This window comes from Saprolegnia diclina (assembly GCF_000281045.1).
Source record: "Saprolegnia diclina VS20 unplaced genomic scaffold supercont1.7, whole genome shotgun sequence".
In the NCBI taxonomy this organism is placed as follows: Eukaryota; Oomycota; class Saprolegniomycetes; order Saprolegniales; family Saprolegniaceae; genus Saprolegnia; species Saprolegnia diclina.
Genome location: NW_008246074.1, coordinates 298,272 through 322,210, shown reverse-complemented (window position 1 = coordinate 322,210; position 23,939 = coordinate 298,272). Strand labels below are relative to the sequence as shown.

The window sequence follows — 23,939 nt, the reverse complement described above, 5'->3', positions numbered from 1 at the left end:
AGCATACGTTCCACCACATGTTTACCCCGCCGCAATATAGTTACACTGGAAATGGCATGACGTCACATGTGCAAATGCCATCAGTGATCACCGAAGAAACGATCGTTGTTGATCAAAGTGGAGCTGCGTATGCGACAGATTCTACAGGAGTGTTCAATTGAGCGACATTGACGGAGACAGACAATGAGCTTTCGAGTCTTCCTCTTGCGGTCGACGAGGAGGACTGTGTCTGTAGGAGTATATCCGACACGCAACACACTGCACATTTGGCTCTTTGCTTAACTAGATCGACACCAACGTACCACCTTATCAACATTGAGAGCAACGCGTTGTGCGTCCATTTAGTTATGAGTTAGTGCGGATACGTCTGCGGCGCTTGCATGACGTTGTGTATCTCCATGGTTGATGTACTAGTAAACTTACGCTCAGTACTTGCTAGTCGGACAGTCTAGGAGAGCCGTTGCAGCTCGACAAGCCTCGTCGCGGTCGCGGATGGCCGTCGTGTCGACGTTCGTGGTTGTGCAAACGTTGGCCGCCAGCACCGAACCAGTGAAACGCTGAGATGGACTAGATAGCCAATCGTGAGGCATGCATACAATGGCTATATGCTCGACAGCGCCCGTTGAAGCAGCTAGCTGCCTGCGCGTTCTACCACAAGGGTACATGCATGCGACCGTGATGCCACCGCTTTGATGGCTTGCTCCGAGTAAGAACCAGGTTGAACTATCGAAAAGGAAGCGATGCCATTGGCCATAATGCGACCACCTGTCATTCCCAGAGCTTTTTCGATTGGCTCTATTTAAACTTTCGATCGATCTTTTTTATAGCTTGAGGTTTCTATACTCCTTCGATATTTTGGAAATAAAAGCTCGCGCTGGCCAGCGCACGAGACAAGAAATTCCCAACTCGTGAGTATGAGCAGCAACCAGGACGAGCCGCTCCGTCTCGCCGGGCAGGTCGACCTGCGCGAGGTCCTCGACGGCAGCAGCGCGTGCTTCCGGCTCCAGTTCTCCGAGGACGTCCGCGCTAAGGAGCTCAAGTGGGTCCTTTTCACCGACACGCGGCGCGGCGCCATCGGGAAGCTCATTTTTACGCTTGAAGCCAACCACTCTGCCCACATCAAGGTCATCGACATCAACCAAAACTACCGCAACATGGGCCTCTCTAAGCTACTCTTCCTCGCGACGACAGCGACGCTGCAAGCGCGCAACATCACGGAGCTCGTGCTCGAGGCCGAAGAAGACACACGCCGGTATATACCTTCCTCCACTTTGGCCATTACGAGGCTCATGCGATTGCAGGCATAAGAAGCTCGTCGGCCTCTACGAGACGTGGGGCTTCACGGTCAAGCCCAACGCCAAGATTCTCTTCCTGTACAACGACACGCAGAGTTTCCGGAAGGTGCCCATGGCACTGCCGCTTCACGTACGTAGAAGCATATCTTCGCATCGTCATGGTTCTCTCTATAGGCCAAGGAGCCTATCCCGCTCGAGTCCATGGGTCCGCACTCGTTCTGCATGATCTCGCTGCGGACGATGGACGGCGTCTTTGTCGTCGCGTCCGAAGACGGCATGATCGACACGACCACGGGCAAGTCCCGTGACGCCTTCTGGCAGACCATGCTGCTCGGCTCGACCAACTCGACGCTCAAGGGCGGGACCATCTCGCTACGCAGTGCGCACGGCAAGTTTCTCTGCGTCGAGCCCATCGGCAACGTCCTCGCCGACCGCTTTGTCAACTCGACATGGGAGACGTTTGACGTTCTCGCGCATCCCACGTCAGGCGGCGTCGCGCTGCGCAGCTTCCACGGCAACTACCTCGGGCTCGACAGCGCTCGCGGCCTTACCATCTCGGCCGAGCCTATCGCGTGGGACGGCGACGCGATCAGCATGCTCACGTGCGACAAGACGCAGGCCACGCCGGTGCATGCCAAGCTCCTGCGCAAGTACCAGACCATGCGCTTTGCCCAAGCGCAGGCGGCCATGTTTGCGGGGCTCCACCACGACGCGCTCTCGATCGACGATGCATGCAAGGCGCTGCTCCGCCTCAACGGCGAGTCGGGTGCGGCAGCCACGAGTCAACTGTTGAAGCACATGCTGTACGACGGCAACGCCATTCGCGCCGAGGGTCATCCCGATTGGATGCAACTGCTTGTGTTTTTGTACGTGGCATATGCGATGGTATTCCGGTAGTGATATCGTGCGAGTAGGCGCGCCCTGGGCATGCTCTTCCTGCTCTGGTCCGACGACCAAGACAGCGTCGTCTTGCGCGGTATCTCGGCCACGCGGTGGCTCGACGAGACGTCAACGTGGGTCATGGGCGTGCCGATTCCCGACACGATCGCGCACCCGAGTCTCAACGCACTCAATGCCGACCACAAGACGCCAGCAGCCAAGTACGAAGCCGGCGCAGGGATGGCCCAGGTCGTCATGCCGTGGACACCGGAAGAGTATTTGTTCCTTGTGCTTTCTGGGAACAAGACGCAGCTGCCGGACGAGGCGCTGCCGCTTCTGCGCTTCTTCTCGTGCCACGTGTGGCACCAACACGATGCGTACGCCGACCTCGCGACGCCCGACGACCTGGACGTCCAAGACATGGTAATTGCAGCGTTTCTTCGAATTTTGATATTGATACAATGATACTTTGTAGCTGCGCGGCTTGCACTATGGTCGGGTTCCACCGACGGCATGCGACCTCGACGCTATCGACGTTGACGCGGCATTGCCCTACTATCAGAGCCTCTGTGCCAAGTACTTGCCGCCCGTGCTTCAGTGGTAGCGCGTCATCGTTGTCTGTCTCTGTCTATTGCGTGGCTTTTATCCTGCCATTCCTACGCACCTTCATCACGTGAATATATATACACTAGTATCAAGCTATCAAGTGCCCAAACTTCAGAAACCACGAGCTCACGACGACCAGGCTCTCGACCGTCGGGACAGAGAAGGGATAGGAGAAGGAACGCGTGTTCCCTGGGGCCCGGATCTCGCATGTGGCTGATCTTTTTGGAAAACTATCAATGTATCGATCTCGGACGGTTATAAATACAAGTTGTCATCGTGCACGCGGTCGAATTTCCACACGTCGCTGCAGTCGTCGGTATTCCAGTCGATGACGTAGTCTTCGTCGTCGTCCGCATCCGTCTCGTCGACCTCGGGCTCGGGCGCCGACGTTGCTTTCTCAGCCGCCATGGCCCATGGCACGGACGCCCGTCGGTGGTGGTGCTTGGCGATGCGTGGTGTCGCCGGACTGGATGGCATCTCGATCGGTGCTTGCAGTGGCGCGAGGAGTCGCTTGACCGGCACGACCGCCGTCACCATTTGGTAGCTCTGGAGCTTCCGCGAAAGAAACGACCCAAGGAGCGGCTTCTTGGAGTCGTTGGTTGGCAGCGGAAACACGGGCTCGCTCCACGGTACTTTGTCTCGTGTTCCGCGTGGACTTCGAACCTCGCTTTGGCTCTTCTTTTGTTTCGTCATCGCCCACTGCACGCCGCCGCTCTCGGTGCGGGCGGCGTCTAGCAAATTGTCAACTTGGTGCTGGAGCTGCGTCTTGTCGTCGCCCTATACACACGTCTCGCACCCTTGACGCGCGTCGCTACGGGCTCACCAGAAAGGCCCACGGGCAGATCGGGTCAAACACCAAAGCTGGCGACGTTGTCCTGGCGACGACCGACGTCTCCCAGTTGGCCCGCGCCGTCAACGCTGCCGTCGTTGCTTGGATCATGTGCAGGTCCATGCGGCGCGCCTTGGCATCGCTAAGCTCGAGCACCGTGACGGTCGTTGTCGCCATGTACGTTGCGTCTTCAGTATCATGGAGCGCAAAGACGCTGGCGCCAAAAAACTGCTGAGGGCCGAGGCTCCCGACGTGCACGACACCCCGACTGTCATCTGGCGCCGGCTTGTAGACTCCGACAACGCCCGCAAGGAGGAGAAAGAAGCTGGGCGCGTGGTGGCCGTGGCGCAGGAAGATGTGCTGCGCGTGGTACGTACCCTCGGTCATATCGAACGCAACCCGGATGCACGCTTTGTGGTCGGCCTTGGGGTACAGCTCGTGGAGGTAATCGGCGCGCTCAATGATATAATGCCGAATGCGAAACCCGGGAAGGAGCCGCGCAAAGTGGCGGCGCTGGAGCACGATGAGCTCGACGTCGGTGGCCGCGACCGCCGACGCCGACCGCGGCATGTTGGTGACCAGCGTGAGCTCGCCAAAGCTGTCGCCGCCTGTCAAGGTCGCGACCACATGGCCGACGCTGCCATCGCCGTCCTCAAAGACGACGCTGACGTCGCCGCTGAGCACCATGTAGGCCTTGCCTTCGATCGAGTTTTGCTTGAAAATGTACTTGCCACGGCGGACGATCGCAAATTCCATGAGCCGCGCGAGCTGCGCCGCCATGAGGAACTTGCCGTCGCGCTTGGTGTCGTCGGTGCGAAATTTTTCGAGGAGCGTCGACGTCTCGGCGAGCCGCCCGAGGAAGGCGACGTCGTCCGGCGGGCGATCTCTCGACGGCTCGGTGTTGAGAATGCGCTTGGTTTCGAAGCGAATGACCTTGCGCGCCGAGATCGGGTCGAACCAGTCGATGCGGTTCGAGATCGACGGAAACCCGAGCGCAAGCCGTGGGTTGGCAAACACGCGCCGGTACAAGTCGGTGTACATGGTTTTGCCGGCAAATTTCTGCGTTTGAATCGACTGGAATTTGCGCACGAGCTTGACGAGGTGCTCGACGACCCGCGGGTTGCTGTGCATGGCCTCGAGCCGCCGCAACATGCTCCACTCGTTCGAGACGGTCGTCGCCATGACACCGCCATCGGCGTCGTGCGCGCCGCCCGTTTGCGCTTTCACAAAGCTCTCTCGGTTCATGATGATGCATACGATGGGTCCGACCGCAATGACATCTAGCGCGACTATGAGACATGTTGAACGGACCGCATGCTTGTTACCGGCCGTCCGGGGCTTGCCGAAGAGGCCCATCTCCCCAAACCCTTGGAAGGACACTTTTCGAAGCAGCTCGACTTCGACGCCGTTGGGCCGGATGCAGATTTTGGCTTCGCCCTGCGCACGTATCGCTGGCCAAACCACTCGCAATGGTCGACGCATCTACCTCGACAAGGACAAAGTACTGGTCGTCCATTTCGCCGAGCTTGCAGACGTACGCGCCATCCTCGTACGCGCGTAGCGTCGAGAGCCCGAGCATGCGGCCGCGCTGGGGCAGCGTCAGCGCGGAAAAGACGTTGAGGTTGTCGAGCACGCCGTTCTCGCGCATCTGAAGGCGGTAGCGCATGAGATCCCGGACAGCGCCGAGGTACACATTGCAGTGGTGCAGCGACATGGCAAAGCACTTGACATCGCCGACGGCAATCGCGTTGGCCGTGCGCTGCACCGAGAGCGCGTACGCAAAGGCCGACTCGCCTAGCGTCGAGAGAAGGTCATGTCCACGAGTTGAGACCGAAGAGTACCAAAGTACTCGAACTCGGTGCGCGTCGACACTTGCTGCTGGTCGTCCTTGTTGAGCTTCTTGAGCCGCGCGCGCGTGATCTGGACCGTGCCACTCTCGACGATGTAGATGTCCGTGTCATTCTCGCCTTGCCGTACGATGAAGACGCCGTTGTCAAAGTGCAGTGGCGTCAGCGCGTCCATGAGCTGCGTGCTCAGCGTCCCAGATGCGATCGCCATGGCTATGTCATCGTCATTCGCAGCATCGCCGAAGCGGATATGGTCGTACTCAGGATCGGGACGTTGGCCACGAGCTGGCGCTTGCGCTCGCCCATGTCGAGCTCGGCGGCCGGCGCTTTGGGCGCTGTGACGGGCGCCACAATTATGGGCTTGGTGTACACGAGGCTCGTGCGCTTGCCTTCGGGCGCGACCACGGTGCGGCGCCGGCCCATGTGCTCGGCCTTTCTGAAACGCTGGCGCGCGGTTTCAAGCGGCTAATTCCACCCAACTCGCCAGACGATCCACGACAGCTCGTCGCATCCACTGGCAAAGCCATTCAGATCTCAGCGACCACCGAGGCGAGACAGGCGGGGCACCGTGGCGATACCACTAACATCCTCGATCGACGCTAGGACGCAACGTCCTAGGCGCACGCCAAGTTCTTACTGCTGCACTGTACACTACGTGTCAACGACCACGAGGTCCCATAAAAACCCAACTATATTACCTACTTCAGGTTGCATCGCCCGACCACATAATATTGGAATATTGGATGGGGCGATCCAATATGACTACGTTAGAGAGGGCCGCCAAGGACGCGGGGTCGGATGCAGTGGGTGGTGTGCAGAAGAACGAGTCGTCAGCCGCTTGCAAGCTCTGGTTCCTTCCCGCCAGCACAGGCTGGTCCGACAAGTTGGGTGCGATCAAGCGGGCAATTCCCTTCTTGCACTCGCTGGCAACCGAATTCGAGATCGGCGTTTGACTTGCGGTTTGTATGGGGCCACGTGGCGATCGCATTTGGCGGGTTTTGAGCCACCGAATCGAGCCGCCCGAACGGGTCCATGAATCCAATATATTCAATATATATTGTGCCCCGGCCGCAAGATCCGACTTCGCCCCCACGGCCGACGCCCAAGACTGACGACGGAAGATATGGACTCGGCGACGCTGCACAACATCCTACTGCACACCTTTAGCGAGGACGCGGGCGCGCGCTCGGCGGCGGAGGCGGCCATCAGCGGCCTCCACAGCGTGCGCGGCTCGGTCGTGCTGCTCGTGGAGCTCGCAACGCGGCCGGACGTCCAGCGCGAGATCCAGCAGGCGGCGGCGATTTTGCTCAAGAACCTCATCCAGGGCCATTGGGGCCACGACAGCGACTGCCATCCCGTCGAGCCCGAGGCCGTCTTCCCGGACGCCGACAAGGACGAGTACCGCAAGTTTATCCTCCAAGGCCTCTTTGACTCGCACGTCAACTCAATCCAGAACCTCATGGTCGAGTCCGTCAACATTATCGCGCGCCAAGACTTTCCTGTACGTGTCTTTTCAGGTTCATAGCCGCGGGATGAACGCGCATGATGCAGGAGCGATGGCCGACGCTCATCGAAGACATTCGCGCGACGCTCCAGTGCGGCGACCCGCACCGCATCTGCAACGTACGTCTCGTGAAGCTTATGCGCTTGGATGCATCGAGGACATGGGTAGGCGCTGCTCGCCCTCCGCAAGGTCGTCAAGATTTACGAGTACAAACCGCCCACGGTACGCTCTTCTCCTATACGCTCGGATGATTCACATGGTGGTATGTAGCAACGCGAGACGCTCAACGTGATTGTGGTCGCGACGTTCCCGCTCCTTCGTACGATGCTGCAGCAGCTCTTGAGGTAGACCTCCTTGTCCTCCAAGTCTTTCTTGTCGTCATCTCAGAACGCGATTGTAGTAACCCGTCGATCGAGGCGGGGCACATGGTGCACTTGATCTGCAAGATCTTTTGGTCATGCGTACAGTGCACGCTGCCGCCATACTTGACGACCGAAGAGATGACGGGCTGGATGGAACTGCTCAAGACGCTCATGTCGAAGCCCATGCCCGAGCTGCCGGGGCCCACATCGCCCGACGACGAAGAGACGCGCCACCGCCATCCGTGGTGGAAGGCCAAGAAGTGGGGTATCCAGATCATCTCGCGCTTTTACACGTCGTGGGGCAACCCCAAGCATGCAACCGCGTCCCAGGAGATGGCGACGTTCTTTCGGTCGACGATCGCGCCGCATCTGCTCGTCTCGGTGCTCGAGACGCTGGCGCTGCGTCCGCAAGGCCACTTTTGCCCGGACCGCGTCGTCCAGCTCTGCCTCGTGTACCTCCAAGAAGCCATCATCTCGGGCGCGTCGTACCAGCAGCTGTTGCCGCATCTGGACTTTGTGCTGTTCAAGGTCCTCCACCCCGTCATGTGTCTCACGCCGTCCGACCTCGCCGTGTACGAAGCCGACCCGCAAGAATACGTCCGCCGCACCAACGACGTCATGGGCGAATACCTCCACCCGGTCTATGCGGCCGAGACGCTCCTCTCGGACCTCTGCACCAAGCGCGGGAAGCACTGCGTCTCGAAAGTGCTCGGGTTTTACAACCACATTCTCGTGACGCCGGCCAACGACGACGACGGCTGGATCCAAAAAGAGGCCGCCTTGCATGCACTCGGTGCCCTCGATGCCTTCCTGACGCTGTCGCCCGCCCACCAGTCGCAAATGGAGTCGATCGTGCTTGCGCATGTGCTCCCGGCCTTCCAGAGCCCCCGGGGGTACATGCGTCTCCGTGCGACCAAGATGGTATCGCGCAACTACATGACCAAGCTCGTGTTTCAAGACTCGACCATGACGCAGCTCGTGAGCTGTGTGCTCGCAACGCTCCAGGACCCGGATTTGCCCGTGCGCATTGAAGCCGCCAAGAGCTTTCGCCACCTTGTCATGTACAACCACACGACGATCGTGCTCGATGTGCTTCGCCCTGTGCTGCCGACGGTCCTCGAGCAATTCTTCAAGATCATGGACGACATGGGCTTCTCGGACGAAGTCATTTTGGCGCTCGAGCAGCTCATCGATCAGTTTTGCGACGAAATGGGTCCGTACGCGGTCCAGCTCGTCTTGCGCTTGAGCCAGCGCTTCAAGCAGTGTCTGGACGCGGAAGACGACGAAGACGACGCGTGCTTGACGGCCGCGTCGTGCCTCGACACGATCAACACGGTGCTCATGAGCATTTACAACCACCCGGAGCTCTTCGAACCGCTCCTCGACGCGCTCATTCCGATTCTTCACCTCTTGTTGAGCTCGGACAGCTACATTGACTTTGTCGAACCGGCGCTCGATATCGTCAAGTCGATCACGTTTTACTCCAAGTCGATCCACCCGAAAGTGTGGCTCCTCTTCCCGTCGCTCTTCCGCGGTGCGGACGCGTGGGGCAGCGAGTACATGCACTCGTTCGTCGCTGTCCTCTTTAGCGTCATTGGCCGCGACGCCAACGGGTTCCTCCAAGGCGTGCTCCAAGTCAACTTGCCGACCGGCGTCAAGCGCATCTCGTACCTCGAGCTCGTGTTCAACTTTGTGCGCAAGCTCTTGCACAAGCCCGAGGTCGACGAAGAAGACGTCTGGGGCGCGTGCCAGACCATGGACTGCATCCTCTTCAACTGCGACGGCATCGATATGTTTGTGCCGCCGTGTTTGCAGCTCGTGTGCATGCGCCTCAGCCGCACGCCGCAGCATGACACGCGCGTCGTCACGTCGCTCCTCGGGGTCGTGCTCTCGGCGCTGCACTACAGTGTGCCCTTGACGCTCTCGGTGCTCGACAAGATGACGGTCGTCGACCCGGTCCTCAACTCGCTCTTGCGGAATGCCGACGTGCGCACGCGCTACTCGGAGCAAAAGGTGTTTGTACTCGGCATGGTCTCGCTCCTCCGCGTGCCCCAGGCCGAGCTCCCGGCTGTCGTCCAGGTATGTTGGATACCATCTTGGATCATCTTGGATCATTTGTATCCAGGCGCAATTTGCCAACATTGTCATGCTCGTGCTGCAAAAGCTCACGCACATTGTCGAGGCAAGCCGCCACTCGACCGATGACGGACTGCGGTCGTACCAGGACCGCAACGACGAGACGCTCAAGGCACTCATTGACCAAGGCGGGTACGACTCGGGCGAAGACGCCGACACGTCGCTCAAGGAAGAAGAGTACGCGAGCATTCTCCGCGATCTCGGCAAGGTACGCTTGATACATTGATAGTACGCCAACGGTGCAAACTCGATCTAGGGCGGCTCGGACGCGTACTTTGACGACGACGACAAGGACTACTTCAGCAGAATAGACAACATTGATGAATTCGCGCTCTTCCTCCAGACCATGCATGGTACATTTGCGACCTGGCGAGGTGGACGTCTCATGCTTCTTGTTATAGCCCTGCAGACGGACCAGCCGCAGGCTTTTGAGAGCCTCGGGCTCGCCAACAACGCCGAGTACGCCCAGGCCTGCCAGGTAGATCGACCATTCGTATCCTCTTCTTACTGCTGCTAGCTCTTTACGCATGAGATCCATCGTCGTCAGGCCGACTCGGCGGCGTAGGTTTTTCACATGCTGCGTTTTCCACGTGTGGGAAATGAAGCGTGGTTTTGTCCCTTGGAATAAATATCTAGGTTGTCGTATTCTTTGTTGCGTGTTTTTTGTCCGTGGGAGAAAACTCACATGAGGGGAAAAAGACACGCGGTGGCAAATGAATGTTCCGGAATCATTAAATTAAAAAAGTAAAAAGAATAATAATACACGCTCTAGACCGCAACATCGCGGAGGAGGTCATGGGACAGAATCAAGTCGAGGTGCCCCGGGTGCGTGCAGAGATGGCCGAGGTACGTCTGGATGAGCTTGACCTGGCGGATGAGGTCCTCCATGCTTGGCACGTGCACAAACTTGACCGACTTGGTCTTCGCCAAGGGCATCTTGCATGAGAACGCTTGGAGCGCGACGCGCTCGTAGTGCGAGTCGCCAATCGAAATGATGTGTTGCTGCGCATGGCTCTTCTGGCCCATGATCTTAGCGAGCTCCGACGTGAAGCATGCGACCTTCCACTCGTCGACCGGGTACGTGGCCTCGAACGCAGTTCGCGCCGAGACGATCTGGATGTTCGAGAGAAGAGGCAGCAGCGAGGGCATGAAGCGCGCGCACGATGCCTCGACCCAGCCCGCTTCGCCGTTGGTGATAATGATGCAGGCACGGTTGGCCTCAATGCACGAGGCCAAGAAGGCGGCGATGAGGTCGATGAGCTTCATGAGCAGGAGATGGTCATGCTGCGTCAAGACAAAGCAGCCTTCCTCGAGCGGGTAGTTGCGCCGAGTGAGGTGCGAGTTGGGGAAGAGCGTGTCGTCCCAGTCGAGCACGATGACGGTCGACGGCGCGGGCGGGCGGACCGGCTCGTACGTCGGGCGCGGCAAGGCGCAAGGGCGACGGACGACGGTGACCATGAGGTTGTTGCTGGAAGAAGGTTAGTTGTTGCAAGTTGCCAACTGTCAAGATCGCAAAACGGGCTCGCGTGTTTTAAACTCAGACGGACAAAGATATGCCCGGAACTTCAAGGACGTCAAATAGACTTGATTTCAGTATGGGACGTCGAAAAAAATACGAAAATTACATTTCAGCCAATGAGAACGCACGCCGCACGCCCATCCGGTGCTCACTAATAGCCAATCACAGGTGAGGTACAGTTGAAGTTGTCCCAGGAACCAATCGGTCTCCATCCAGGTGGAGCGTCGAGTAGTATTAAAATATGTTTCCATTTAATAAAGTAGCACGCTGGACACATCGGTGCGGCCACCATGCACTTGGTGTTTGTATGTATTTTATTGTTTTGCGTCAGAGCTCGACCGTGTCCATCGACTGCGTTATTTTATGACGCTGAATTTAATAAAATCAGAACCCAACTTCTGCCACATCGCGCGTGGTGTTGATTGATGATCATCATTTTACGGTGATTTTATTTTATTTTTATTTTTCCTTGAAGCGGAGATTGGGCGAGGAGCTTCAACGGCGTTCGGGGCGCGCATGTCGCGTTTTGATTGGCTGAAATATAGCTGAGCACGCCATTCGATTGGCTGCCATTGGTTGCCAGACGGTCGACCAACATTGCGCCGCCGTCGCTGCCCGCGTCCGCCTTCCCGTCGCCGCCCGCGTCTGCCATCCCGCGCCGCATCCTTCGCGGCTTCGACGCACTGCCTGCATGCGGCATGGAAGGTGCGATATGGATGGCGATGAAGATGGCGCATGGAATAATAGCCAGGCTACACGACGCGCAGCGCTGTCGATCGACGACGCCAAGAACAAGCAACGATGCAAACGACCGCGGTGTCCCAAACGCCGGTGGCCTTCGCCTTCGCGAGCATGGCACGCGCGATATGATTCTCTTGGCGCCGGCGAGGCGCGACGACGCAACCGCAACAACTGAATCGCTGGCTTCAAGAACCAGGGGCCTGGCGCCAGGTCCGCTCTACCGCATTGGCAATCTCCGGACGACGCGCGTGCTCCAGGACTGGGCAGCGCGTGTAATCCAAGTGCGTTCATGCCTATCATACCGACGTCAACGGTCGGTGCTAGGGCCACGTGCGGAGCTTCCTACGACGCCGAGCGCATGTGCGGGAGCGACACGCAGCAGCGCGACGGGACCAGTCGTTGCGTGTCGTCGCCGCCATGAACGACCTCGTCGATGAAGTCGTTCGCACCGAGCTCATCCCGGATCTCTTGATCGAGCTCTTTACATCGCAAACAACAGCGATCGAGGTAGCAACGCATCAACGCAGTATGGCCGTCATTCCTCGTCCAGGCATCACCACGACAGAAGGAGGCAGTGGAGGCAGTCTACGGCGACGTCCTCGATAGCGCCGTGCGCTCGCTCCTCTTGGACATTGTGCACGTAGGTCGCCTCTGAGAATCGTACACTGGATCTGACCAGGCGTGTATCCATCACCTGCAGACAACGATCCAGCGTCTGGTCCAAGAATTCCTGCAGACCACAACGACGGTAGTACCAGACGAGGACCCACTCGAGTCGTTGATGGAAGCCCTGCTCACGGACCTGTTGCGGCCGCGACTTCTTGACGTGGTCCACGAGAGTAGGCCGGCGCCTTTGCATGCCACTGTCTAGTGCGTGTCTTTGTTAGCCATCGCGCACCTGGTGACGTCCTACTTGACGGACACGGACGCGTCCAGTGTCTACGCCGCGCTGCTGATGGACGAATTGCGCTCTGTTGTACTTAGCGCGCACCACGACGAGCAGTGCCACAGCGTGTGGTCTATCGTGTGCGCCGAGGTCTGCCACGTGTCCTTGTCATCCGTCATCGTATGACGATGCTAGACGCTCCCGTCATTGCTTTCAGAGATGGCCACGGTTGCTGTCGAGGAGGCCAGAGACGCGAACGCTGTTCTTTTGATGGTGAAAGATCGAGCGCTCATCGAAGATGCCTCGACGAGCCTGCTGAATCACGCGCTGCTCTCAAGTATGCTGCAGCTTTTGGCGCAGCAAGGCGACCGCATTCTGTTCCAGGTAGTCGTCTTCATGTTACGTGACGTCGGGCTCATGGCCGTTGATGCGGTGCAGGATGCATGCGAGCAAATGCTTTCGCAGGCGATGCTGGCCGCGCTCCTCAAGCGCTTGGTGCGCACCGAAGCCAGCGTCGATAGAACGAGCCGCGTCCTTGTGGATATGCGCAACCGCATTCTGCAGCACCATCTCGCTGAGCTTCTCTCGGTCTGCGTCGCCACCGACTTGGACGCTTATGAGGCGCAACTTGCCGAGTTGGAAGGCGACTAAGCGATCTTGATGTTTGATTATTGCGTGGGCACTCGAGGAACTCGACCAGCAGGCGCGAGATTGGTTGGCAACGAGTGATGGGAGTCTACATCTAGTATCGCAACTGTCCTCGGCCGCAAGCGAGATGGCGGGGGACCGAGCATCATCGGTAGCCATCACCGAGTGGCGCTTCTCTCGCGCCCAAAACCCAGTGAAACAATGGCTCATTCCATAGCAGCGATGCTTTGTGCGGCTCTTGTCGCGGGAATGGCCAACGCGCTGACGAGTGCGGACGTTGTCGCCAACGAGGCGTGCCATCTGGCCCACGGCTTTGGCTCGTTGGCGACAGGCTCGCTCCGTGCGAGTGGTTTCTTCGAGTGCTTCCGCCCGCTCTCGCACATGGACGCCTTCTTGTCGGCGCTCCAACTTCGTCATCCCACGTTGCTGACCTCGTTTCCAGTGGGCTCTGCGACGAGCGGTAAGACAACTCTTGCGCAAGCGACAGTCGTAGCTTGACGCATACCGTAGGGCAGGCGATACGTGCGTACAAGGTGCGGTCCGGCGGTCGACCATCCCAGGCGCAGGCTGCATCGACGCTCTACGTCCAAGCCACGCAGCATGCGCGCGAGTGGATTGCCGCTGCTACTGCTGTCTATGTGATTGCTGCACTCTTGGATACGACGGGATCGACGGGCCTCCCCTTTGATGTGGTCGTCGTGCCCGTCGTCAACGTCGATGGCTACACGGCGACGTGGACGACGGACCAGCGTTATCGGCGCAAGAACCGCCGCGACGTAGACCTCAACCGCAACTGGCCCAACCCGTTCTGGTCGACGGCGGCCAGCGTGCAGCGCGACTCGGACACATATCCAGGCACCCATGCGCTGAGCGAAATGGAAACTTCGACACTAGCGGCGTACCTCAACTCGACGCAGTCGCAGCTATTGGCCGTCGTTGATGTACACTCGTACGCGGGCATGGTGCTGCACCCGTATGCAGACACGCGCACGGCGCCGCCGCCTGTCATGCGTGCCTTGGCCAGTGCGGTGGCAAGCGCTATGGGCAGCAACTACTCGAGTGGGCAGCGGCTCGACGACCAAGTGCTTGTCGGCACCTTTCGAGACTATGGCTGGCGAACGCTCCGCAAGCCGTCGCTGACGATCGAGATTGCAGGCACCGACTTTGTCGTACCCGCGAGCACGATCCGGCATCAGGGGAATGAGGTCGTCGCCGGGCTCTACGCGCTGGCCAAGGGTATCGCCGCGGGTCCGTGAGCTATTCGTGAAGCCGCTAGCATTCGCCTTGCCAATAAGCATAACAAGAGAAGCATGCAAGCGGAATGCAGTGGGCCGAGCTCGAGCTGGCGGTGCGTGGTCGACGTTGCCCACAAGATCCGCTGTGGGCGTAGCACCGAAGATCGAAGGCACCAATAAACATGATGATTTAAATGCGATTCAAATAGAACGTCATAGAATACAGAAATGGCATTGGTTGCTTCGACGAAGTTGTGGCCAAAGATCAAGCGACCAACGATGGACGACGAGCGACAGCGGAAGCGCAAGCTGTACGAGGACGGGGCCAAGCGACCGGAGGATGGCGTCCCGCGCTTCTCGATGGCGACGCAGAAGAAGACCAAGTTCGACAAGGAGCGCGAGGAGCAGGAGCGCAAGAAGCGCATCGCGGACGAGGAGGCCGCCAAGGTCTACGAGTCGTTCGTTGCCTCGTTCGAGCACGAGCCGCGACAGGCGTTCGTGCAAGCCGGCGCGTTGAGCGCACCAGCGTACACGCCGCAGCGGTACGAGACGCCGCCACCGCTGCGCCGCCCGATGCCAGGACCAGCGCGGTCGTCGTCGGCCAAGTCGTCGTCGTCGTCGACGTCGGCAAAAGCCTTTGCGTTTGCGATGGACGACGAGGACGAACCGCCGGTCGTCGACGTGCCCCGCAAGAAGATCCGCGAGATGGACCTCTTTCTCCAAGAGATCAAAGAACAGTACTACCTCCTCTGCTTGCTGAATGGTAATGCTTGACGCAAATGCAGTAAGTTTGAGCCCGCGCCGGCCGTCGACGTCTACCCCCACCGCGACATTGGCGGGTCCCACGACGACGGCGTTGGCGACACGACCAATCTGTACGTCGGCAACCTCCCGCCCACGATCACGGAAGATGCGCTCCGGGTTGACCGCCATCCTCTTCTCACTGCATACTCATGGCACCTGCTAGACGATCTTTGAAGAGTACGGCGCCATCTACTCGGTCAAGATCATGTGGCCGCGCAACGACGAAGAGCGGCTTCGCGGCCGGCTCACGGGCTTTGTATGCTTTCGCCGACGCGACGACGCCGACGACGCGCGTGTGCACTTGAACGAACGCATTGTACGTTGGGTCTCTTCCAAACCCCGGATGCCTCATGACCGTAGGTGGACGGGCAAGAGATCATGGTCGGGTGGGGCAAAGCCGTCCGCATGGACGCCCCCAAGCCGTCCTCGATGTTTGCGCCGCCCGTGGCATTCCCGCGACCGCTCATGACACCGCCACCGATGTTTGCGCGCCCGCCACCGCCTTCGATGGGGTTCCCGCCACGTCCGCCGTTTCCAGGTTCGCGCGTCGCAAGTGCCCACGTCATCCTCGAATGTGCGATAGGACCGCCGCCGCCGCGTCCGACAATGATGACGGGAACGCCATTGTCGGGGCCACCGCGCGGCTTGCCCTTCGCTCGTCCGCCCATCATCGTCGAGCTCCCGGACAAGGATACCGTGCGATACGTCAACCGGTTTGCCGAGTGCGTCGTACGTCAGCATCCCCGACTATGGCTTGTGACATCGTCTCGTAGGCCGAAGGCGGTCCGCAGATGGAAGACGCGATGCGGCTGCGCCCGGACGACCGGTTTCTGTTTCTGACCGACCACAACTCGAGCTTGTTTCACTACTACAAGTGGAAGGTGCTCTCGCTGCGGCGCGGCGAGAACGACTACCGCTGGGGCCGCGACCCGATCCCCGGCGAGAACGGGCTCGTGTACCTTCCGCCGCCGCCGCGGGACAGTGCGTCGTCGTCGGTGCGCGACGGCGCGCCGCGGTCTCGGAGCCCGAGTCCTGCGCGGTCGCCGCGCCCAGCCCGCCGCACGCACCACCGCTTCACGCGGGATGCCAACAGTCCACAAAGTCATCTGTCGACCATAGAGAAGGGTGCCGTCATGACCGGGGCCCAGTTGGCGGCGGCGCGGGACAAGGAAGAGTAGGCTTTCTTCTTGCCCCGTCGACAGAGCTACATGTTTGACGTGTAGGGGCCGTCAGCGCAATCTCCTGGACGCAGACGGCTACGACGACTTTTGCGAGCTCCTCGAAGACGTGAGTTTGGAACGGGACGCGATCTGCGATGTGATGGCGTTCGCGCTTGACCACTCGGAGTGCGCCGTCGACATTGTGAGCATCGTCGCCAAAGCGTTCCGCGTCGAGTACGCCGCTGACGATGACGAGAAGTTGCTGCTGCCGCCCATGACCTATGTCGCGCGGCTGTATGTGATCTCGGACATTCTGCACAACTCGACCGCCCCGAAGAAGAACGCGTCGCTGTACCGAACACAGTTTGAAGAGTGTCTTCCCGAGATCATGCAAGTGCTCAACCACGTGCACCAAACGATTGTCGGCCGTATGTCGTTCAATCTGATGCGCGACAAGGTACGTTGCGTGGCTGGATATGGACCGTATGGATAATCAATCTCGCTGTAGGTGCTCTCGGTGCTGAATGCGTGGGAGAACTGGAGTCTCTTCCCGCCATCGTACCTCCTCGGCCTCAACGCGACATTCCTCGCCAAGAAGGACCCGTCCGACGTCGACCCACGCAGCGTCTTGGGCCCCGAGATTTTGAACCTCTCGGAGGACCGCCTCAAGCGCAAGTGCAAGCAAGCAGGTCTTGTCTCGTCGGGCTCGACGCTCGACATGTACGCCTGCCTCGCCATGCTCCAGCGCTTCACCAGCGTCGCGAAAGCACCCACAAGCGCCAAGAACCAGGGCGACGACGACCTTGATGGCGCACCCATGGACGAGATGCCGGATGCGCCCATGGGCGGAGAGGACGATGACATTGATGGCATGCCTCTTGATGGCAACCAGGATGACGACGACCTCGATGGCGAGCCGCTCGACGACGATGTGGACGGCGAGCCGCTGGACGATGTCGATGGCGAGCCGCTCGATGATGACGAGGCAGCATGAGCCCACAAGAGTAGGTAGACCATGCAAGCCATGAGGTTTCGTTGACGAATTACTTCTTACCGGTCGACGAACTATGGTGGTGATGATGATGTGCACTACCAGAAGTGCTGTTGTTGGAAGGAGGATGGTGGATGGAGGTCTTGAGCTTGGCCAGACTCTGCAGCAGCGTGGTTCGGACGACCGAGTCGGCGGCCAGCGTCCTTGCGTGCCTACGTGGGCTGTCGAATGACAGGTCGATCCTGAAAATGACGTACGCTTGGAGTGCGACGAGCTTGGCCACATACGCATTGCGCTCGGCCATAAGCCCGAGCTTGATCGTCTGCACATGCGTCTCGCGTGAGTGTGCATCGTGCTAAGGACGCTATGTGCATATAGAGACGTGGGCGGCAGCGGGCGAAAGGATATGGCAGATCGAGTGGAGCTTCTTGAGCTGCTGGAGCTTCTCGATGGCCGCGCTGTCGTCCGCCGCCAGCGGTGCATCAAGCGCCGCAAGGGAATGAAGCGTCTAATGGGGCCGTTGGCACTTTGATGCATATCGGCGTGCGTACGTCATTGACGTCGTGCCACACGCGGTCGGGATCGGGAGCGCTTGGACGGTCGGGTGCGCCTGCAAGTGCTGCGTGGGCCGTGATGACCGTTTCCGCTCAGCGCCTACCTGAGCTTATGGCTGGCGATGGCTGCTTGATGATCGACGTCGGCGCAGCATGGTGCTCGAGCGACATGGACGGATGGAACTCCATGAGCGGTGCGGTCATGAGCGGGATCTTGCCAAGCGGTGCCACGATCGACGGTGGAATAGTGTGTGAAAATCTTCATATAGTGTAAATGGTCTTATAGTACAGTATTCTCGGATCTACACTATATTACAATAAAACCTTTGAAACTGTATATTAATACATTGATAGTGTGAGAGATTGGATCCATACGTTAAAGCTATCATTTATCGCGCTTTTCTTGCGGTCGAAAGATCGACGGGGTATCCATTGCTAGAGGTTCTCGGCCAAAGAAACTAAGCCGCAGAAATCAAAGCTTCTGAGCCGCAGACGGAGCAACATGGTATGCGAGGCCGGCGTCGTCCAGATGCTATGGCAATGACCCGAGGCTCATGGCCTATGTAGAGCATCATGGCCTACAACGGGGCCGCCATCATCGCGATGGCGGGCAAGGACTGCGTCGCGATTGCCTGGTACGACGAGCACCATCCTCGTGCCGCAATCTTATCCTGCGATGACTAGCGATACGCGCATGGGCGTGCAGGGCCAGACGATCTCGACCGACTTCCAAAAGGTCTTCCGCCTCAACGACAAGACGTTCCTCGGCCTCTCTGGCTTGGCCACGGACGTGCAAAGCGTCTCGCAGCTCCTCCGCTTTAAGCTCAACATGTACAAGATGCAAGAGGAACGCGAAATCAAGGCCAAGACGCTCAGCGCCATGATCTCCAACATGATGTACGAGAAGCGGTACGTACATGTCAGCGTGCCATGGCGACTGCAGCGCTCACCGCAGGTTTGGCCCCTGGTTTGTCGAGCCCATCGTCGCCGGCTTGACGCCCGAGAACAAGCCGTTCCTTTCGAGCATGGACTGCCTGGGCTGTGAGCTCTTCACGAAGGACTACGTCGTCGCAGGGACAATGGAAGAAGCCTTGCACGGCATGTGCGAATCCCTATATCGCCCCGACTTGGTACCTTCCACCTCGCGAGATGCGTCTTGGGACTCATGCGTCTGCTGAACAGGAGCCCGAGGACCTCTTTGAAACCATCTCGCAGTGCCTCTTGTCGGCGTGCAACCGAGACGCGCTCTCGGGCTGGGGCGGTGTCGTCCACATCTTGTACATTGTGGCACCTTGTCTCGCTCTTGCTGATCATGCCATTGTCGCGTAGGACCAAGGACGGCGTCACCACCAAGGTGCTCAAGACGCGCAAAGACTAAGCGGAAACACGAGTCGTGGGGTCCGCGCACGTCTGGAGCTCATGCCACAATGACCTGGCGTCTTGCCGAACCCGTTCATAAACTCTATTTCTGACATCCCGCTCTCGCCCACATCCGCGTCCTGCGCTCGAGCAGCAGTGTACACAGGCCACCGTACGAATGTTGGCTGCATCTGGCAAAGTGCCACATCTGGTCAACCCGTGGTCTGGATCTGGTTGGGTCCGACATATCTAGTTGGATGGGAGTTCTCATGATGCGCCCAAGACGCTAGTGTCGTTGGTCGAGGCCGGCGCATCGCGCAGAGTACTGTATGCCAACGGCCGCGCCGCTTGGCGGCGTCGACGAAACCAGGCCCATCCCCAACGTGACCAAGGCAACTTCAACAAGTTGGCCCGATACGGTACGCAGAGAAGACGTCGCCGGTCCTGCAAGCAGCATGCTAGCGCGCCTCGCTCGGCGCTGCATGAGCCATCGAGCTCGTCGTCGTCATCGCCATCGTCGTCGTCCAGCAGCAGCGTCCCATGCGTCTCTTCTCTACCTGCGACACCGCGTTTCGATTCCACGTGTTTGATTGGTCAAAATCCAGCGGAAATCGACCCGGCGATACAAAAATAGGCCCGTCGGCAAGCATCAAGCATGCGCGGTCGCCCCGTCCTGGTGCTGGCTGCCAGCCTCGTCCTCCTCATGGCCCTCGCCCATGGCATCGTCGCGCCCGGCGAGGTCGAGAGCAGCAGCAGTGGGTCCGCCACGCCGTCGCCGCAGGTGCACCACGAGCGCGCCGAGCCCGACGACGCGGTTGCGGCGCGGTCCTCGGACATTGCCGAGAACATTGCCGAGATCGACATTGAGGTCGACCGCGGCCTGTACAACCCGAGCTCCAACTCGATGGAAGTCCAAGACAGCGATGGCGGCCAGCGGCAGAACTACGCGTCGAAGGACTCTGGCGCGACGGTCCTCGACCATGCGCCGGGCACGAAGGGCTCGGTGAACCTCCTCGTGCCCGATAAGGACCGGTACATGCTCATTCCGTGCTCGGCCGACAAGAAGTGGATCGTCATCTCGCTCTCGGAAGACATCCACGCCGACGCGATCTCGATCGCCAACTACGAAAAGTTCTCGTCGATGACCAAAGAATTCCTCGTACGAATCCGTCCATCGTATCCTTCGTGGAGGCTCATGGCATGCGGTAGGTGCTTGGCAGCATCAACTACCCGACCGATACGTGGGTCGTCCTTGGCCACTTCACCGCGTTGCACAAGAACGGCGACCAGCTCTTCCACTTTCAGGAGAAGCACCATGTGCGGTACCTCAAGCTCCGCCTCAACTCGCATTACGGCGCCGAGTACTATTGCACGATGAGCCAGATCAAGGTCTACGGACGCACGTTTACTCAAGTTATCTCGCAGCTCGAGCGCAGTATTCACGAAGAGCCGACTCTCGCGCCGCCAGCGATCGAACCACCGACGATTGAGGTGGTCGTTCCCTCACCGACCTCAAGTACGATCTTCGACTCGATGTGCCCCGTGCCCGACGTCGTCTTGCCGTGGGACGTGGAGGTGTGTGAGCCGCTGCCAACATCGCCGCCACCCACCGAGAAGCCGACGACAGCACACCAACCGCCAGCAAACGCTTCGGCCGCCAATGCGACGAGCGCAAGCCATGCCCCGTCGACCAAGACCACACCCGAGAACCACAGTCCAGCCGCCACGACCGTCGTCGACGATAGCGCCAACCACACCAAGGCCCACGAGCATGGCAAGACGACCAACGGCTCATCTTCCACGAGCAGCAATGGCGTTTCGGGCGACGAGCAGAAGGGCCTCGACAACTTTTACATTCGCATGTCCAAGAAGAGTACATTTGGAGCTCGTGGATGGTGGTGTTTGATGCAACTACTGACTAGTCCAAGCCCTGGAAGCCAACCAGAGCAGCCTCGAACGCACCGTGTCCGAGACGCTCAAGCCCGCTGCGGTGGACGCGCAGGTATGTGCAGTGTAGAATGGAGTGTCCTTGACAGCGCTGCGTTCGACTAGATCAAGCTCGCCCTCCTCAGTGAGCAAATGAGCAATCTCACCAAAGCCGTGCACGAACTCGTACGTCGACTCGGTTGATAGATTCTTGATACTCTTTGTGCCGTAGCGCGTCATTGTCGACTCGGAGCTCGAGTTTTTGACGTCGTCGAATGAAAAGTACATGACGCTGCTCGAAGGCGTGTACCAAGAGAATCTGTCGTTGCGGGTACCGACAATATTCTCACTGCCCTAGTGTCAAAAGATAAACAAAGGATGCTACGTATAGAACGAAATGCTGCTCGTCTGGGACGTGATCACGACGATGAAGGCGGGCATTCTTGTTGCGATTGTGCTCTCGGCGTTTCTCATTTTGTTCTTTGTCGCCCGAAGCATCTTTCGGTGCCTCACGGGCTGCCATCGGCGTGCGGCGCGGCGCGAGTGGCTCCGGCGCATGGAGTCGGTCGACGAGACAGACGACGAGGTCGACCCGCTCACGCAAGAGATGGACAAGCGCGTCGACCGAACCCTTCGGTTTGGACGAAGCCTCGACGACGGCGCGATCCAGCGCAATACACTGTATCGCCGCGTCATGCACGGCTTTCGACAACACCACGTCAAGAGCCGCCTCCGACTGCGCAAGCCGAGTCTGTGTGGCGCCCCCGTGTCGGCACCAACATCGTCGTTGCTCCCGAAACCCCTGTTTTAATCGTGGAATATTCGCTCATTTTCTGTTGCACAGAATTGAACTATTGCACGAGATGGCACTCGATATTGTCAAATTTGGTGGTACGGTCGGCCGTGGCCAATCGAGTGGCTTTTCGAATGTCGACTCGCATCAAAGTCATGGCGGCTGTACTAGTACCAAGGCCACAAACGCACCTTACTAGTGCATTCTTTTATTCTGGCATCAAATGCAATCGACAGTCTAGTCTTCAACGGGTCTCGCCTCTCTGAGCGTATTTGCCTGCTTCGACTAGTACCGCCCAGGAAGCAAATTTTAGGGTTAGAAAAACCTAGTTGGTCGCCGTCTTTTGCGCCGCCATTTTGTCAAACCACTGCACAATGTACGTAATGAACGGCGCCATGTCGGGTGGGACGTCGCCTTCGGCCAGCGCGCGACGGCAAAAGCGTTCGTAGAACGAACGCTTGAGGTCGACCATGCGCTCCAAGTGCGATAGGTCGGTCGCCGAGAGGGGGCCGCGCACGCTCGTGTAGCCTTCGAGCATCCACGCCTGGTACTGCACCGGGTTGGCCTCGGGCACGGGCGTGCCAGCGATCGGGACGCCGGCGCCCGCGAGCATGATGGGCCCAAACAGCGCTTGCGCAAGGTCGTACATGTACCAGCCGCGCATGGTCTGGTCCCAATCAAACACGGAGAGCGTCTTGGCGTCCGTGAGGAAAAAGTTCGAGCAGTTGAGGTCGCCGTGGATGATGCCAAACGCCGACGGGTCCGCCTCGAGGCTGGTATCGATCGCGTTGAGCGGCGCGCCGGCGAGGACGCCGTCATGAATCGCATCGTAGCGCTGAATCCGCAGTGCTACCTCCGGGTGCTCGTTGCCAAAGCGCTGGCTCAAGACATGGAGGTGGCCAAAGAAGGCGCCCCACGCCTTGACGATCGACGCGTCCAGCATCCATTGCCACGCCATAAAGTCTACCGGCGACCCGTTCGCCCAATGAAAGACTGCAAGGACAAGGCCGTCGACTTCGACCGAGAGCGGGTGCGACGGCGAAGGTGCCTTGGGCGGCACTGGTGCGCAGACGTGGTCGAGGCCGGCGCCGGCGACGTACGAGACGAACGTGAGCTCGTCACGGATGCGCTGGACGTGGCGGCCCGTCGGGTCGGGCGTCACGCGCACCGCGCACTTGGCGCCGGTCGCCTCGTCGACCGCATGAAACGTGTGGTTCTGCGAGGCCTTGATGCGCGCGCCGAGCGAGAGATCGTAGTGCGTCGCGACGATGGCGGCGACGGCGGCAGCGTCGATCGGGAGCGTCTGTTCAAAGAGAGGCATATTGGGATGTGGCCTTTCTGTGTGGTCCGAAACCAAAAGACCAGCATTCGACATGACATACATTCTGTGCCACTCAAACGCCAACGGCACGTTCGGCGCACAAGCAAGATGCCGTGTCGCCGGTAGCGTCGCAATGTGGACACTCTGTCTGTATTCGATTGCTCATGGTACGCTTAGTGCAAGCCAACGTTGAATTTAAACGCGTGCGCGCCGATGTCAGGACTGCGGCTGCGAAGGACGCACTTGTTCAGCTACACTCTACAAACCGGTGCTGTAGTGTGCGTCGATTGCTAGCGATAGAATGATACGAGTGTAAGTGGCTGTTGAAGAAGTTGCGTGCTCTCAGCTCCAAGTGGCTCAACAACGTTAGTTTTGTCTTATGGAATCGACGAGCTCTAGCCAACATCATGGAAGGCGCGACTCCATTCCCCTGCGGAAAGCCGAGGCACATCAGAGAAAGACGACGTACGATAAGGGATCACATTCGCACATGTGAAGCGCGCGAAAACTGCGGCCAGCGACGCGCCATCCTCACAAAACCGTT

At 59.1% G+C, this 23,939-nt stretch overlaps 11 protein-coding genes across 11 annotated transcripts; 7 read left to right on the top strand and 4 right to left on the bottom strand.

The window, feature by feature from the left end:
- Positions 1-914: 914 nt before the first annotated feature.
- On the top strand, positions 915-2,778 carry SDRG_03020 (hypothetical protein; the record flags this gene model as incomplete). Its single annotated transcript, XM_008608636.1, has 5 exons — positions 915-1,252; positions 1,302-1,425; positions 1,470-2,161; positions 2,210-2,597; positions 2,650-2,778. 5 exons carry the CDS (start codon positions 915-917, stop codon positions 2,776-2,778), a joined length of 1,671 nt encoding a protein of 556 aa, XP_008606858.1.
- Positions 2,779-3,001: 223 nt separating this feature from the next.
- On the bottom strand, positions 3,002-5,879 carry SDRG_03019 (hypothetical protein; the record flags this gene model as incomplete). The annotated part of the gene is made up of 6 exons (XM_008608635.1): positions 3,002-3,557; positions 3,604-4,889; positions 4,935-5,046; positions 5,096-5,403; positions 5,451-5,669; positions 5,717-5,879. 6 exons carry the CDS (start codon positions 5,877-5,879, stop codon positions 3,036-3,038), a joined length of 2,610 nt encoding a protein of 869 aa, XP_008606857.1. The 3' UTR covers positions 3,002-3,035.
- Positions 5,880-6,507: 628 nt separating this feature from the next.
- On the top strand, positions 6,508-10,106 carry SDRG_03018 (hypothetical protein). The gene is made up of 9 exons (XM_008608634.1): positions 6,508-6,957; positions 7,008-7,079; positions 7,129-7,182; positions 7,231-7,304; positions 7,361-9,401; positions 9,448-9,666; positions 9,715-9,811; positions 9,860-9,936; positions 9,976-10,106. The coding sequence occupies exons 1-9, from the start codon at positions 6,580-6,582 to the stop codon at positions 10,021-10,023; spliced, it is 3,060 nt and encodes a 1,019-aa protein (XP_008606856.1). The 5' UTR covers positions 6,508-6,579; the 3' UTR covers positions 10,024-10,106.
- A 59-nt stretch (positions 10,107-10,165) lies between these two features.
- On the bottom strand, positions 10,166-11,009 carry SDRG_03017 (hypothetical protein). Its single transcript, XM_008608633.1, has one exon. The coding sequence runs from the start codon at positions 10,914-10,916 to the stop codon at positions 10,227-10,229; it is 690 nt and encodes a 229-aa protein (XP_008606855.1). The 5' UTR covers positions 10,917-11,009; the 3' UTR covers positions 10,166-10,226.
- Positions 11,010-11,402: 393 nt separating this feature from the next.
- On the top strand, positions 11,403-13,255 carry SDRG_03016 (hypothetical protein; the record flags this gene model as incomplete). The annotated part of the gene is made up of 9 exons (XM_008608632.1): positions 11,403-11,419; positions 11,561-11,682; positions 11,725-11,990; positions 12,043-12,225; positions 12,269-12,358; positions 12,419-12,557; positions 12,606-12,754; positions 12,800-12,988; positions 13,043-13,255. 9 exons carry the CDS (start codon positions 11,403-11,405, stop codon positions 13,253-13,255), a joined length of 1,368 nt encoding a protein of 455 aa, XP_008606854.1.
- A 246-nt stretch (positions 13,256-13,501) lies between these two features.
- On the top strand, positions 13,502-14,508 carry SDRG_03015 (hypothetical protein; the record flags this gene model as incomplete). Its single annotated transcript, XM_008608631.1, has 2 exons — positions 13,502-13,712; positions 13,763-14,508. The coding sequence occupies 2 exons, from the start codon at positions 13,502-13,504 to the stop codon at positions 14,506-14,508; spliced, it is 957 nt and encodes a 318-aa protein (XP_008606853.1).
- A 258-nt stretch (positions 14,509-14,766) lies between these two features.
- On the top strand, positions 14,767-17,445 carry SDRG_03014 (hypothetical protein; the record flags this gene model as incomplete). The annotated part of the gene is made up of 8 exons (XM_008608630.1): positions 14,767-15,224; positions 15,273-15,408; positions 15,455-15,607; positions 15,652-15,829; positions 15,875-16,020; positions 16,065-16,465; positions 16,515-16,908; positions 16,960-17,445. 8 exons carry the CDS (start codon positions 14,767-14,769, stop codon positions 17,443-17,445), a joined length of 2,352 nt encoding a protein of 783 aa, XP_008606852.1.
- Positions 17,410-18,235, bottom strand: SDRG_03013 (hypothetical protein). The gene is made up of 5 exons (XM_008608629.1): positions 18,101-18,235; positions 17,994-18,052; positions 17,851-17,950; positions 17,700-17,787; positions 17,410-17,654 (listed from the first exon to the last, which is right to left on the bottom strand). The coding sequence occupies exons 1-5, from the start codon at positions 18,198-18,200 to the stop codon at positions 17,495-17,497; spliced, it is 507 nt and encodes a 168-aa protein (XP_008606851.1). The 5' UTR covers positions 18,201-18,235; the 3' UTR covers positions 17,410-17,494.
- A 190-nt stretch (positions 18,236-18,425) lies between these two features.
- Positions 18,426-19,473, top strand: SDRG_03012 (20S proteasome subunit beta 3). Its single transcript, XM_008608628.1, has 6 exons — positions 18,426-18,501; positions 18,564-18,631; positions 18,681-18,905; positions 18,952-19,126; positions 19,179-19,273; positions 19,326-19,473. Exons 1-6 carry the CDS (start codon positions 18,499-18,501, stop codon positions 19,372-19,374), a joined length of 615 nt encoding a protein of 204 aa, XP_008606850.1. The 5' UTR covers positions 18,426-18,498; the 3' UTR covers positions 19,375-19,473.
- A 497-nt stretch (positions 19,474-19,970) lies between these two features.
- On the top strand, positions 19,971-22,153 carry SDRG_03011 (hypothetical protein). Its single transcript, XM_008608627.1, has 6 exons — positions 19,971-20,514; positions 20,565-21,228; positions 21,278-21,357; positions 21,408-21,467; positions 21,514-21,612; positions 21,673-22,153. Exons 1-6 carry the CDS (start codon positions 20,011-20,013, stop codon positions 22,090-22,092), a joined length of 1,827 nt encoding a protein of 608 aa, XP_008606849.1. The 5' UTR covers positions 19,971-20,010; the 3' UTR covers positions 22,093-22,153.
- Positions 22,154-22,231: 78 nt separating this feature from the next.
- Positions 22,232-23,395, bottom strand: SDRG_03010 (hypothetical protein; the record flags this gene model as incomplete). The annotated part of the gene is made up of 1 exon (XM_008608626.1): positions 22,232-23,395. The coding sequence occupies one exon, from the start codon at positions 23,393-23,395 to the stop codon at positions 22,400-22,402; it is 996 nt and encodes a 331-aa protein (XP_008606848.1). The 3' UTR covers positions 22,232-22,399.
- Positions 23,396-23,939: the final 544 nt, after the last annotated feature.

Bases quoted from the DNA above. Each gene is read 5' to 3' on its own strand.
- SDRG_03011 (XM_008608627.1), top strand. From the start codon at position 20,011: ATGCGCGGTCGCCCCGTCCTGGTGCTGGCTGCCAGCCTCGTCCTCCTC. The intron at 21,358-21,407 runs GTATGTGCAGTG...GCGTTCGACTAG, and splicing joins CCGCTGCGGTGGACGCGCAG to ATCAAGCTCGCCCTCCTCAG. The intron at 21,613-21,672 runs GTACCGACAATA...TGCTACGTATAG, and splicing joins AAGAGAATCTGTCGTTGCGG to AACGAAATGCTGCTCGTCTG.
- SDRG_03012 (XM_008608628.1), top strand. The intron at 19,127-19,178 runs GTACCTTCCACC...TCTGCTGAACAG, and splicing joins CCCTATATCGCCCCGACTTG to GAGCCCGAGGACCTCTTTGA. The intron at 19,274-19,325 runs GTACATTGTGGC...ATTGTCGCGTAG, and splicing joins GGCGGTGTCGTCCACATCTT to GACCAAGGACGGCGTCACCA.
- SDRG_03018 (XM_008608634.1), top strand. From the start codon at position 6,580: ATGGACTCGGCGACGCTGCACAACATCCTACTGCACACCTTTAGCGAG. The intron at 9,402-9,447 runs GTATGTTGGATA...ATTTGTATCCAG, and splicing joins AGCTCCCGGCTGTCGTCCAG to GCGCAATTTGCCAACATTGT. The intron at 9,812-9,859 runs GTACATTTGCGA...TTCTTGTTATAG, and splicing joins CTTCCTCCAGACCATGCATG to CCCTGCAGACGGACCAGCCG.
- SDRG_03017 (XM_008608633.1), bottom strand. From the start codon at position 10,916: ATGGTCACCGTCGTCCGTCGCCCTTGCGCCTTGCCGCGCCCGACGTAC.
- SDRG_03013 (XM_008608629.1), bottom strand. From the start codon at position 18,200: ATGACCGCACCGCTCATGGAGTTCCATCCGTCCATGTCGCTCGAGCAC. The intron at 18,053-18,100 runs GTAGGCGCTGAG...CAGCACTTGCAG, and splicing joins ATCGCCAGCCATAAGCTCAG to GCGCACCCGACCGTCCAAGC. The intron at 17,655-17,699 runs GTACGTCATTTT...CAGCCCACGTAG, and splicing joins AAGCTCGTCGCACTCCAAGC to GCACGCAAGGACGCTGGCCG.